The following is a 12,849-nucleotide window of genomic DNA, read 5'->3' on the forward strand; positions in this document are numbered from 1 at the left end:
TGCTTCATCATAAACTGTGACATCACTGTGCTTCATCATAAACTTTGACATCACTGTGCTTCATAATAAACTGTGACATTACTGTGATTCATAATAAACTGACATCACTGTGCTTCATAATAAACTGTGACATCACTGTGCTTCATCATAAACTGTGACATCACTGTGCTTCATAATAAACTGTGACATTACTGTGCTTCATAATAAACTGACATCACTGTGCTTCATAATAAATTGTGACATCACTGTGCTTCATAATAAACTGTGACATCACTGTGCTTCATAATAAACTGTGACATCACTGTGCTTCATAATAAACTGTGACATCACTGTGCTTCATAATAAACTGTGACATCACTGTGCTTCATAATAAACTGTGACATCACTGTGCTTCATAATAAACTGTGACATCACTGTGCTTCATAATAAACTGTGACATCACTGTGCTTCATAATAAACTGTGACATCACTGTGCTTCATCCTGTAATTTGATGTCACTGTGTATAACAACCCTGTGGTGACATCACAGTTTATTATTCTTGAATGCTGACTTCACTGTGTATATTTTCCCGGTACAATGACATCACTGTATAGTTACCCTCTACTGTGACAACACTGCGTTTATTAACCCTGTAGTGGCAAAACTTTATTGTCCCTGTACAGAGACATTACTGTTTATATTAACTCTGAACTGTGATGTCACTGTGCATATTTACCCTGTATTGTCACTCGCAGTGCAAGGTAAATATGTACAGTGGCATTAGGGTATACAGGCTTAATATATACAGTGATGTCACAGTGCAGTGTAAGTATCAACAGTGATGTTGCAGTATAGAGATAACACACAGTGATGTTATAGTTCAGAGATAATATACACAGTGATGTCACAGTACAGGGATAATACACACAGTGATGTCACAGTACAGGGATAATACACACAGTGATGTCACAGTACAGGGATAATATACACAGTGATGTCACAGTACAGGGATAATATACACAGTGATGTCACAGTGCAGGGATAATACACAGTGATGTCACAGTACAGGGATAATACACAGTGATGTCACAGTACAGGGATAATACACACAGTGATGTCACAGTACAGGGATAATACACACAGTGATGTCACAGTACAGGAATAATACACACAGTGATGTCACAGTTCAGGGATAATACACAGTGATGTCACAGTACAGAAATAATACACACAGTGATGTCACAGTACAGTGAGGGATAATATACACAGTGATGTCATAGTACAGGCATAATACACAGTGACGTCACAGTACAGGGATAATACACTGTGATGTCACAGTTCAGGGATAATACTCAGTGATGTGACAGTACAGAGATAATACACACAGTGATGTCACAGTACAGGAATAATACACAGTGATGTCACAGTACAGGAATAATACACAGTGATGTCACAGTACAGGAATAATACACAGTGATGTCACAGTACAGGGATAATACACAGTGATGTCACAGTACAGGGATAATATACAGAGTGATGTCACAGTACAGGGATAATATACAGAGTGATGTCACAGTACAGGGATAATACACAGTGATGTCACAGTACAGGGGTAATACACACAGGGATGTCACAGTACAGAGATAATACACACAGTGATGTCACAGTACAGGGATAATACACACAGTGAGGTCACAGTACAGGGATAATACGCACAGTGATGTCACTGTACAGGGATAATATACACAGTGATGTCACAGTACAGGGATAATACACACAGTGATGTTACAGTGCAGGGATAATATGCACAGTGATGTCACAGTACAGGGATAATATACACAGTGATGTCACAGTACAGGGATAATATACACAGTGATGTCACAGTACAGGGATAATACACAGTGATGTCACAGTATAGGCATAATACACAGTGATGTCACAGTACAGGGATAATACACAGTGATGTCACAGTACAGGGATAATATACACAGTGATGTCACAGTGCAGGGATAATACACAGTGATGTCACAGTACAGGGATAATACACAGTGATGTCACAGTACAGGGATAATACACACAGTAATGTCACAGTACAGAGATAATCCACACAGTGATGTCACAGTACAGAGATAATACACACAGTGATGTCACAGTACAGGGATAATACACAGTGATGTCACAGTACAGAAATAATACACACAGCGATGTCACAGTACAGGGATAATACACAGTGATGTCACAGTACAGAGATAATACACACAGTGATGTCACAGTACAGGGAGGGATAATATACACAGTGATGCCATAGTACAGGGATAATACACAGTGACGTCACAGTACAGGGATAATACACAGTGATGTCACAGTACAGAGATAATACACACAGTGATGTCACAGTACAGGAATAATGCACAGTGATGTCACAGTACAGGGATAATATACAGAGTGATGTCACAGTACAGGGATAATACACAGTGATGTCACAGTACACAGATAATACACAGTGATGTCACAGTACAGGGATAATACACAGTGATGTCACAGTACAGGGATAATACACACAGTGATGTCACAGTACAGGGATAATATACAGAGTGATGTCACAGTACAGGGATAATATACAGAGTGATGTCACAGTGCAGGGATAATACACAGTGATGTCACTGTACAGGGATAATACACAGTGATGGCACAGTACAGAGTTAATACACAGTGATGTCACATTACAGGGACAATACACAGAGTGATGGCACAGTACAGAGATAATACACAGTGATGTCACAGTACAGGGATAATACACAGTGATGTCACAGTATAACCATCTCACAGCCGGACCACCATGTAATTTCAGCAGAAAATAAAGCAGGGCCTCATGTTCAAGTTTCGCCTAAGGCCTCACAAAGTCTAGAGCCGCCTCTGGTCGGCCCTACCACGGGACCCGGTGGGACCATAAGTCCCAGGTGGCACTTTTCAGGGGCGGCATTTTGCTGCCCCCTTTTTTTTGTGCCTAGTAGGTTCATGGTAGGGTTGGCGCCGCCGCTGCTCACTGTTCTAAAGCAGCTGCGGGGTATAATAGCGCAGCGGGCACTTTAGACAGTGAGTCTGCCTCCGGGCGACCGGGGTCTGACGAGGGACATCGCACAAGTGACGTACTTCTGCAGACCCGCTCAGGAGGACGTCAGTGACGTCACTCATCAGGCCGCTGCCGGAGAGGAGAAGCTCTGTGCAGGGCAGGTAAGTGTGTCTCTGTGTGTGTCTGTGTGTTTGGGGGGGGGCTATGGCTACCTAATGTGAGGAATCTATGCTACCTAATGTGGGGAAACTATGTTACCTAATGTGGGGAATATGTGCTACCTAATGTGGGGAAACTATGCTACCTAATGTGGGGAAAGTATGCTACCTAATGTGGGGAAGCTATGCTACCTAATGTGGGGAAACTATGTTACCTATTGTGGGGAATCTGTGCTACCTAATGTGGGGAAACTATGCTACCTAATGTGGGGAAACTATGTTACCTAATGTGGGGAATATGTGCTACCTAATGTGGGCAAACTATGCTACCTAATGTGGGGAAACTATGCTACCTAATGTGGGGAAACTATGTTACCTAATGTGGGGAATCTGTGCTACCTAATGTGGGGAAACTATGCTACCTAATGTGGGGAAACTATGTTACCTAATGTGGGGAATCTGTGCTACCTATTGTGGGGAAACTATGCTACCTAATGTGGGGAAACTATGCTACCTAATGTGGGCAAACTATGTTACCTATTGTGGGGAAACTGCTACCTAATGTAGGGAATCTATGCTACCTAATGTGGGGAAACTATGCTACCTAATGTGAGGAAACTATGCTACCTAATGTGGGGAATCTATGCTACCTAATGTTGGGAATCTATGCTACCTAATGTGGGGGGCTTGAATGAGCTGCGGCATATGGGAGGCCTTAATAAATAATTAGAAATTTATACAGCAAGTGACATATGGGGGTCCACCTGAGTAAGTGAAACATGGAGGGGGGGGGTGCTGAACAATTGATGTTTTGGGGGGGGGGGGCACAGGCACATTCTTTGCACAAGGGCCCTCTGCTGTCTGTGTCCGCCCCTGGGTAGAGAATAAGGGGTAAAGTGGAACATAGAACAAATGCAGTTATTTTTTTCTTAATTTTTTTTAATGAAGTAAACGAGATAATGGTAAGCAATGACTTTTCCTCAGTCTGAAGCGCGGTCCTCATCGGCAGGAAGCAGTGAGGAGGAGGATGACGGAGGTTCTGATTCCATCTCTGCTTCTTTTTCGTCCCTCTCTATATATAGGGCCGTGGCCATGAAGAAGGCCCCTCCGATGACTGCCATTATGGTGCAGGTCATGAGGGCATACTCCAGGCTGCGGTATTTCAGAAGAGGGGATTTGGCATATCCTCGTTCGTAGGTGTCAGATATCAGGCCGATGAGGTACGGGCTGCCGGCGTCACCTAGGAGGTGATAGATTGTCATCTGCACGGCCAGGGCTGAAGATCTCCTCCACGGAGTTACTACTTTTAGTATAATGTCAGATATGAGGGTGAAATTTACTGACAGAAGCGTCTCTCCGATGAAGATGAAGATGTTGGTGGCAACGAGGCTGATGTTGCCAAAAGTCAATGCCAACAGAAGAAAAGGGGCGGAGAGCATCATCGCGCATCCACACACAAGCGGGTCCGCCCGTGGGTTGGATTTGCGATATCTTTTACTTATCTCCGTCCCTGCTACAACTCCCATAATGCCGGAAACGACTGTAACCACACCAAATATTAGGATGTCGTGATAGTCACACGGTTCAGCACGGCAAGGGTCCTTCTCTTGTAGGAGTGTTCGTGCGTGGGTCAGGTATGACGGACCTCATACACCTATGGCTCCCACTATGAAGGATACAGCCGTCGATCCCATGGTGGTTAACATGAAACTTCGATTTTTAAATAGTTTTTTCAGATCTGTCGCCCATTTGGCAAACTTCTGGGATTTGTTGTTCTTCTTCCCGTTTGTAGTCGTTCTTGGAAGCTCCTTTGTGACCAAAATCATCAAAGCCACAGCTATGAGGCCCAGGCCAGGGGTGACCCGAAATGCCCAGTGCCAATCGCCCCTTGCTGCATCAGTCACTTTGGGCCCGATGATGTATCCTAGTCCGCAGCCTACAGGTATGACGGAGTAAAACACGTTCAGCATGCGGGTCCGCTGGTCACTTGTAAAAAGGTCTGCAATGATGGAGGGGGCGATGGTGCAGAAAATCGCCTCTCCGGCTCCAACCAGTCCACTCGTCAGCAGGAAGAGCAGGAAGTACCCGTCAGGGATGAATGACAGGGTAAGTGTCATGCTCAGCCAAACGATGACTCCTGCGCAAACAGTATATTTCTTATTACAGTGGTCGCCCAAATATCCGGCAATTGGTGCAACCAGCACGTAGCTTCCAATGAACAATGTATTCAATAAGCCGGACAGACTAGCATTGGTGTCATATGCTTTCTGTATATAAGGCAGCACCCCCGCCACGCTGGAACGATTTGCATAGATGAGCAAATTAACAAAGGCGAGGATCACTACGGTGATGATGGAACGTGCGGTGGACATCACGCTTAGAGATGGCAGGTTCTGCCTCTCAGGGATATCGCCCTTTTCTACATCCATATCACTATGGTCCTCCATTGCTTCTTCCTCCTCCTTCAGCAATGGGTCTTGTGGAGAGGCCATGGTCACAGGTCAGAGCCTGAAAACACTAGAGAGAGAGAGAGATAAGTGAACACATTAGACAACATGTCATCATTCCTGTCATTATACAAAAGATCCTTCATACAGAGCAGAAATGTCCAGCACAGAACCACAAGATAACACTAAGACCATCGCAGCCTCAGAAGAAGACGCTTCTCTGTAAGTGTTTTATATGGAGACATCTTTCCTGAGGTTACCAATGTCTGATAACCCTGAACCTGTCCGGTCCTAGTAATATCTGATAACCCTGAACCTGTCCGGTCCTAGTATTATCTGATAACCCTGAACCTGTCCGGTCCTAGTAATATCTGATTACCCTGAACCTGTCCGGTCCTAGTAATATCTGATAACCCTGAACCCGTCCGGTCCTAGTAATATCTGATAACCCTGAGCCTGTCCGGTCCTAGTAATATCTGATAACCCTGAACCTGTCCGGTCCTAGTAATATCTGATAACCCTAAACCTGTCCGATCCTAGTAATATCTGATAACCCTGAACCTGTCCGGTCCTAGTAATATCTGATAACCCTAAACCTGTCCGGTCCTAGTAATATCTGATAACCCTGAACCTGTCCAGTCCTAGTAATATCTGATAACCCTGAACCTGTCCGGTCCTAGTAATATCTGATAACCCTGAACCTGTCCGGTCCCAGTAATATCTGATAACCCTGAACCTGTCCGGTCCTAGTAATATCTGATAACCCTGAACCTGTCCGGTCCTAGTAATATCTGACAACCCTGATTCTGTCCAGTCCTAGTAATATCTGATAACCCTGAACCTGTTTGGTCCTAGTAATATCTGATAACCATGAACCTGTGTGGTCCTAGTAATATCTGATAACCCTGAACCTGTCCGGTCCTAGTAATATCTGACAACCCTGATTCTGTCCGGTCCTAGTAATATCTGATAACCCTGAACCTGTCCGGTCCTAGTAATATCTGATAACCCTGAACCTGTCCGGTCCTAGTAATATCTGACAACCCTGATTCTGTCCGGTCCTAGTAATATCTGATAACCCTGAACCTGTCCGGTCCTAGTAATATCTGATAACCCTGAACCTGTCCGGTCCTAGTAATATCTGATAACCCTAAACCTGTCCGGTCCTAGTAATATCTGATAACCCTAAACCTGTACGGTCCTAGTAATATCTGATAACCCTGAACCTGTCCGGTCCTAGTAATATCTGATAACCCTGAACCTGTCCAGTCCTAGTAATATCTGATAACCCTGAACCTGTCCGGTCCTAGTAATATCTGATAACCCTGAGCCTGTCCGGTCCTAGTAATATCTGATAACCCTGAACCCGTCCGGTCCTAGTAATATCTGATAACCCTGAACCTGTCCGGTCCTAGTAATATCTGATAACCCTGAACCTGTCCGGTCCTAGTAATATCTGATAACCCTAAACCTGTCCGGTCCTAGTAATATCTGATAACCCTGAACCTGTCCGGTCCTAGTAATATCTGATAACCCTAAACCTGTCCGGTCCTAGTAATATCTGATAACCCTGAACCTGTCCAGTCCTAGTAATATCTGATAACCCTGAACCTGTCCGGTCCTAGTAATATCTGATAACCCTGAACCTGTCCGGTCCTAGTAATATCTGATAACCCTGAACCTGTCCGGTCCCAGTAATATCTGATAACCCTGAACCTGTCCGGTCCTAGTAATATCTGACAAGCCTGATTCTGTCCAGTCCTAGTAATATCTGATAACCCTGAACCTGTTTGGTCCTAGTAATATCTGATAACCATGAACCTGTGTGGTCCTAGTAATATCTGATAACCCTGAACCTGTCCGCTCCTAGTAATATCTGATAACCCTGAACCTGTCCGGTCCTAGTAATATCTGATAACCCTGAACCTGTCCGGTCCTAGTAATATCTGATAACCCTGAACCTGTCCGGTCCTAGTAATATCTGACAACCCTGATTCTGTCCGGTCCTAGTAATATCTGATAACCCTGAACCTGTCCGGTCCTAGTAATATCTGATAACCCTGAACCTGTCCGGTCCTAGTAATATCTGATAACCCTAAACCTGTCCGGGCCTAGTAATATCTGATAACCCTGAATCTGCCCCAGTAATGGTGGATTATAAGGGCTTGGCTGTATGGTCACTGGGCCATGTGAACTTCATACTGTAGATACAATTGGGCTATCCTGCTATATACATTTACTAATAATGAACCTACCCCACCTCATTGGGATCTATCCGTACCCTATATGACTTTCTGCCACTAGTTGATTTGAAAATTTTCCCTTTCGGAGTACCCGGAGTATTTCTATTGTTAGTACACACAGAATTCTATTATATACTATTATATTTCTGCCCTAATCTTTCTGTTATTCTTTTACTACACCACCAAATCTTTCTCATAGACTTATATCTTTTAGAACTTCATGAATTAGGACTCTTGGGGGCTTTTTTGGGCATAATTGCATTTTAGCAGTTTTGCAAGAAAAAGCTCTGGTCATGATACTATCTGTGCGTTTTATCATGTTTAATGCCTAAGCCAAGTATTGTCACAATGCTATGAGAAATATAACTTTTGTTATTTCTTTTGAAAATTAATTTCTTGTTTTTTTTTTCTAAAAAAAAAAGCAACAGCAATAAAAAAAACTGTCAAACAAAAAGCCCTGTGTATGTATGAATAGAAGAGGCTGAGACTTACCTTGTGGTTCTCTCTTCAGACAAGGAACGGTCAAAATCTTGAATTCTCTATCGCAAATAGAAACTCTCTAACAAACACTTTGCACCACAGGTTGTGAATGCAAAACACACTGAAGAGAATGCAGCCGGCTCGTACCTCCTTGTACAGCTTACGGTGACATCATCACAAGCATGTGTGACATCACAGGGTTCTAAACCATCTTCAGGTATGTGTATATCTGTATAGTAAATGTGAGTAGCCGTATTAGTCCAGTGATGCAGATTGTAATACCTTTTTTATTGGACTAACAGAATTTTGTAGAGACAAACTTTTGGGATTCCTCCCTGATAATTTATAAAGTCCTTTGATCATTAGTCCTTGACTATTGGACTTGATAAAGGGAGGAATCCTGAAAGCTTGTCTCTACAAAATTCTGTTAGTCCAATAAAAAGGTATTACAAGAGACTGCAACATATTTTTTGATTTGTGTGTGTGTATATATATATATATATATATATATATATATATATATATATATATATAGTTCCAAGCGTGAGTAGGTGCCTCCAGCTTGGGTCCGTGTCCAGGATTCTGCATACGTAGTTCCAAGGAAAATGCTGTGGCACTCAAGGTATGGTGAAAAAATGAAAACTATTTATTCATCCCAAATGTGCAAAGAGCGACGTTTCGATGGTCTCACACCATCATTATCAAGCCACTTGATAATGATGGTGTGAGACCATTGAAATGTTGCTCTTTGCACATTTGGGATGAATAAATAGTTTTCATTTTTTCACCATACCTTGAGTGCCACAGCATTTTCCTTGGAACTACGTATGCAGGATCCTGGACCCGGATCCTAGCTGGAGGCACCTATTCACGCTTTAGGAGTGCTGCTTTCTTCGTTGACATATATATATATATATATATACATATATATATATATATATATATATATATATATTAATATATGTTACGCCTAGCACTCCGGGTCCCCGCTCCTCCCCGGAGCGCTCACGGCGTCTTTCTCCCTGCAGCTCCCCGGTCAGTCCCGCTGACCGGGAGCGCTGCACTGTCATGGCCGTCGGGGATGCGATTCGCACAGCGGGACGCGCCCGCTCGCGAATCGCATCCCAGGTCACTTACCCGTCCCGGTCCCCTGCTGTCATGTGCTGGCGCGCGCGGCTCCGCTCTCTAGGGCGCGCGCGCGCCAGCTCTCTGAGACTTAAAGGGCCAGTGCACCAATGATTGGTGCCTGGCCCAATTAGCTTAATTGGCTTCCACCTGCTCCCTGGCTATATCTGACCTCCTCCCATGCACTCCCTTGCCGGATCTTGTTGCCTTGTGCCAGTGAAAGCGTTTAGTGTGTCCAAAGCCTGTGTACCTGAACTTCTGCTATCCATTCTGACTACGAACCTTGCCGCCTGCCCCCGACCTTCTGCTACGTCTGACCTTGCCTCCGCCTAGTCCTTCTGTCCCACGCCTTCTCAGCAGTCAGTGAGGTTGAGCCGTTGCTAGTGGATACGACCTGGTTGCTACTGCTGCAGCAAGACCATCCCGCTTTGCGGCGGGCTCTGGTGAAAACCAGTAGCCTCTTAGAACCGGTCCACTAGCACGGTCCACGCCAATCCCTCGCTGACACAGAGGATCCACCTCCTACCAGCCGGGATCGTGACAGTAGATCCGGCCATGGATCCCGCTGAGGTGCCGCTGCCAAGTCTCGCTGATCTTCCCACGGTGGTCGCTCAGCAATCGCAGCAGATTGCCCAACAAGGACAGCAGCTGTCGCAGTTGACCGCCATGTTACAGCAACTTCTGCCTCTGCTACAGCAGCAACCATCTCCTCCGCCAGCTCCTGCACCTCCTCCGCAGCGAGTGGCCGCTCCTAACCTACGCTTGTCCCTGCCGGACAAATTTGATGGGGACTCTAAACTCTGCCGTGGATTTTTGTCTCAGTGTTCCCTGCATATGGAGATGTTGTCGGACTTGTTTCCTACAGAACGGTCTAAGGTGGCGTTCGTAGTAAGCCTTCTTTCAGGAAAGGCCTTGTCTTGGGCCACACCGCTCTGGGACCGCAATGATCCTGCCACAGCCACAGTCCAGTCCTTCTTCGCTGAAGTCCGAAGTGTCTTTGAGGAACCTGCCCGAGCCTCTTCTGCTGAGACTGCCTTGCTGAACCTGGTCCAGGGTAATTCTTCCGTTGGCGAGTACGCCATACAATTCCGTACTCTTGCTTCTGAACTATCCTGGAATAATGAGGCTCTCTGCGCGACCTTTAAAAAAGGCCTATCCAGTCGCATCAAGGATGTGCTGGCCGCACGAGAGATTCCTGCCAACCTCCAAGAACTCATCCATTTGGCTACCGGCATTGACATGCGTTTTTCTGAGCGACACCAAGAGCTCCGCCAGGAAAAAGACTTAGATCTCTGGGCACCTCTCCCACAGCATCCTTTGCAGTCTTCGCCTGGGCCTCCCGCCGAGGAGGCCATGCAAGTGGATCGGTCTCGCCTGACCCAGGAAGAGAGGAATCGCTGTAGAGAAGAAAATCTCTGTCTGTACTGTGCCAGTACTGAGCATTTCTTGGTGGATTGCCCTATCCGTCCTCCACGCCTGGGAAACGCACGCACGCACCCAGCTCACGTGGGTGTGGCATCTCTTGGTTCTAAGTCTTCTTCTCCACGTCTCACGGTGCCCGTGCGGATTTCTCCTACAGCCAACTCCTCCCTCTCAGCCGTGGCCTGCTTGGACTCTGGTGCCTCCGGGAATTTTATTTTGGAGTCCTTTGTTAATAAATTCAGCATCCCGGTGACCCGTCTCGTCAAGCCGCTCTACATTTCCGCGGTCAACGGAGCCAGATTGGACTGCACCGTGCGTTACCGCACAGAACCCCTCCTCATGTCTATTGGACCCCACCTCGAGAGGATTGAGCTATTCGTTCTCCCCGGCTGTACCTCTGAGGTCCTCCTCGGTCTGCCATGGCTCCGGCTTCATTCGCCCACCCTTGATTGGACCACCGGGGAGATCAAGTACTGGGACTCTGCCTGCCACAGGAAGTGCCTCTCCCCCCCTCCCAGTCCCGTCTGGCAAGCCTCTGTGCCTCCTCATGGCTCCCGTCCTTGTGTCTCCCTGCCCCGTGCCAAGCTTCACCCTCTGCCCCCCCTCCCCATTCCTACTCCTGCTGTACTGCCTGCCATTGAGGAAACCATCCATTCTTTCCCGGTGTCCTCATCCCAGGGGAGGCAGTCACCGGACAAAAAAAAGGGGAGACCTAAGGGGGGGTACTGTTACGCCTAGCGCTCCGGGTCCCCGCTCCTCCCCGGAGCGCTCACGGCGTCTTTCTCCCTGCAGCTCCCCGGTCAGTCCCGCTGACCGGGAGCGCTGCACTGTCATGGCCGTCGGGGATGCGATTCGCACAGCGGGACGCGCCCGCTCGCGAATCGCATCCCAGGTCACTTACCCGTCCCGGTCCCCTGCTGTCATGTGCTGGCGCGCGCGGCTCCGCTCTCTAGGGCGCGCGCGCGCCAGCTCTCTGAGACTTAAAGGGCCAGTGCACCAATGATTGGTGCCTGGCCCAATTAGCTTAATTGGCTTCCACCTGCTCCCTGGCTATATCTGACCTCCTCCCATGCACTCCCTTGCCGGATCTTGTTGCCTTGTGCCAGTGAAAGCGTTTAGTGTGTCCAAAGCCTGTGTACCTGAACTTCTGCTATCCATTCTGACTACGAACCTTGCCGCCTGCCCCCGACCTTCTGCTACGTCTGACCTTGCCTCCGCCTAGTCCTTCTGTCCCACGCCTTCTCAGCAGTCAGTGAGGTTGAGCCGTTGCTAGTGGATACGACTTGGTTGCTACTGCCGCAGCAAGACCATCCCGCTTTGCGGCGGGCTCTGGTGAAAACCAGTAGCCTCTTAGAACCGGTCCACTAGCACGGTCCACGCCAATCCCTCGCTGACACAGAGGATCCACCTCCTACCAGCCGGGATCGTGACAATATACACCTAGAAATACATCAAGTACATAAAAACATCTTTTAGAAAAATATTTCTCCAGGCCTGCCGAGTATATCCCCGTACTTCACAGTGTCTTCTTAGTTTATATATTTTAATCTTTTGACCTTTTAACCCCACTAGGACCAAGGGCATCCTGGGACTTAAAGGGGTATTCCAGGCCAAAACTTTTTTTTATATATCAACTGGCTCCAGAAAGTTAAACAGATTTGTAAATTACTTCTAATAAAAAATCTTAATCCTTTCAGTACTTATGACCTTCGGAAGTTAAGGTTGTTTTTTTTCTGTCTAAGTCCTCTCTGATGACACCTGTCTCGGGCAACGCCCAGTTTAGAAGCAAATTCCCATAGCAAACCTCTTCTAAACTGGGCGTTTCCCGAGACAGGTGTCATCAGAGAGCACTTAGACAGAAAATAGCAACCTTAACTTCAGAAGCTCATAAGTACTGAAAGGGTTAAGATTTTTTAATAGA

General features: G+C 46.5%; 1 protein-coding gene across 1 annotated transcript; it reads right to left on the reverse strand.

Moving 5' to 3' along the window:
• Positions 1-4,174: 4,174 nt before the first annotated feature.
• LOC130367087 (protein spinster homolog 1-like) lies at positions 4,175-8,497 on the reverse strand. Its single transcript, XM_056569473.1, has 2 exons — positions 8,394-8,497; positions 4,175-5,728 (listed from the first exon to the last, which is right to left on the reverse strand). Exon 2 carries the CDS (start codon positions 5,701-5,703, stop codon positions 4,858-4,860), a length of 846 nt encoding a protein of 281 aa, XP_056425448.1. The 5' UTR covers positions 5,704-5,728; positions 8,394-8,497; the 3' UTR covers positions 4,175-4,857.
• Positions 8,498-12,849: the final 4,352 nt, after the last annotated feature.

The sequence above is a fragment of the Hyla sarda genome, chromosome 4 (genome assembly GCF_029499605.1).
Source record: "Hyla sarda isolate aHylSar1 chromosome 4, aHylSar1.hap1, whole genome shotgun sequence".
NCBI lineage: Eukaryota > Metazoa > Chordata > Amphibia > Anura > Hylidae > Hyla > Hyla sarda.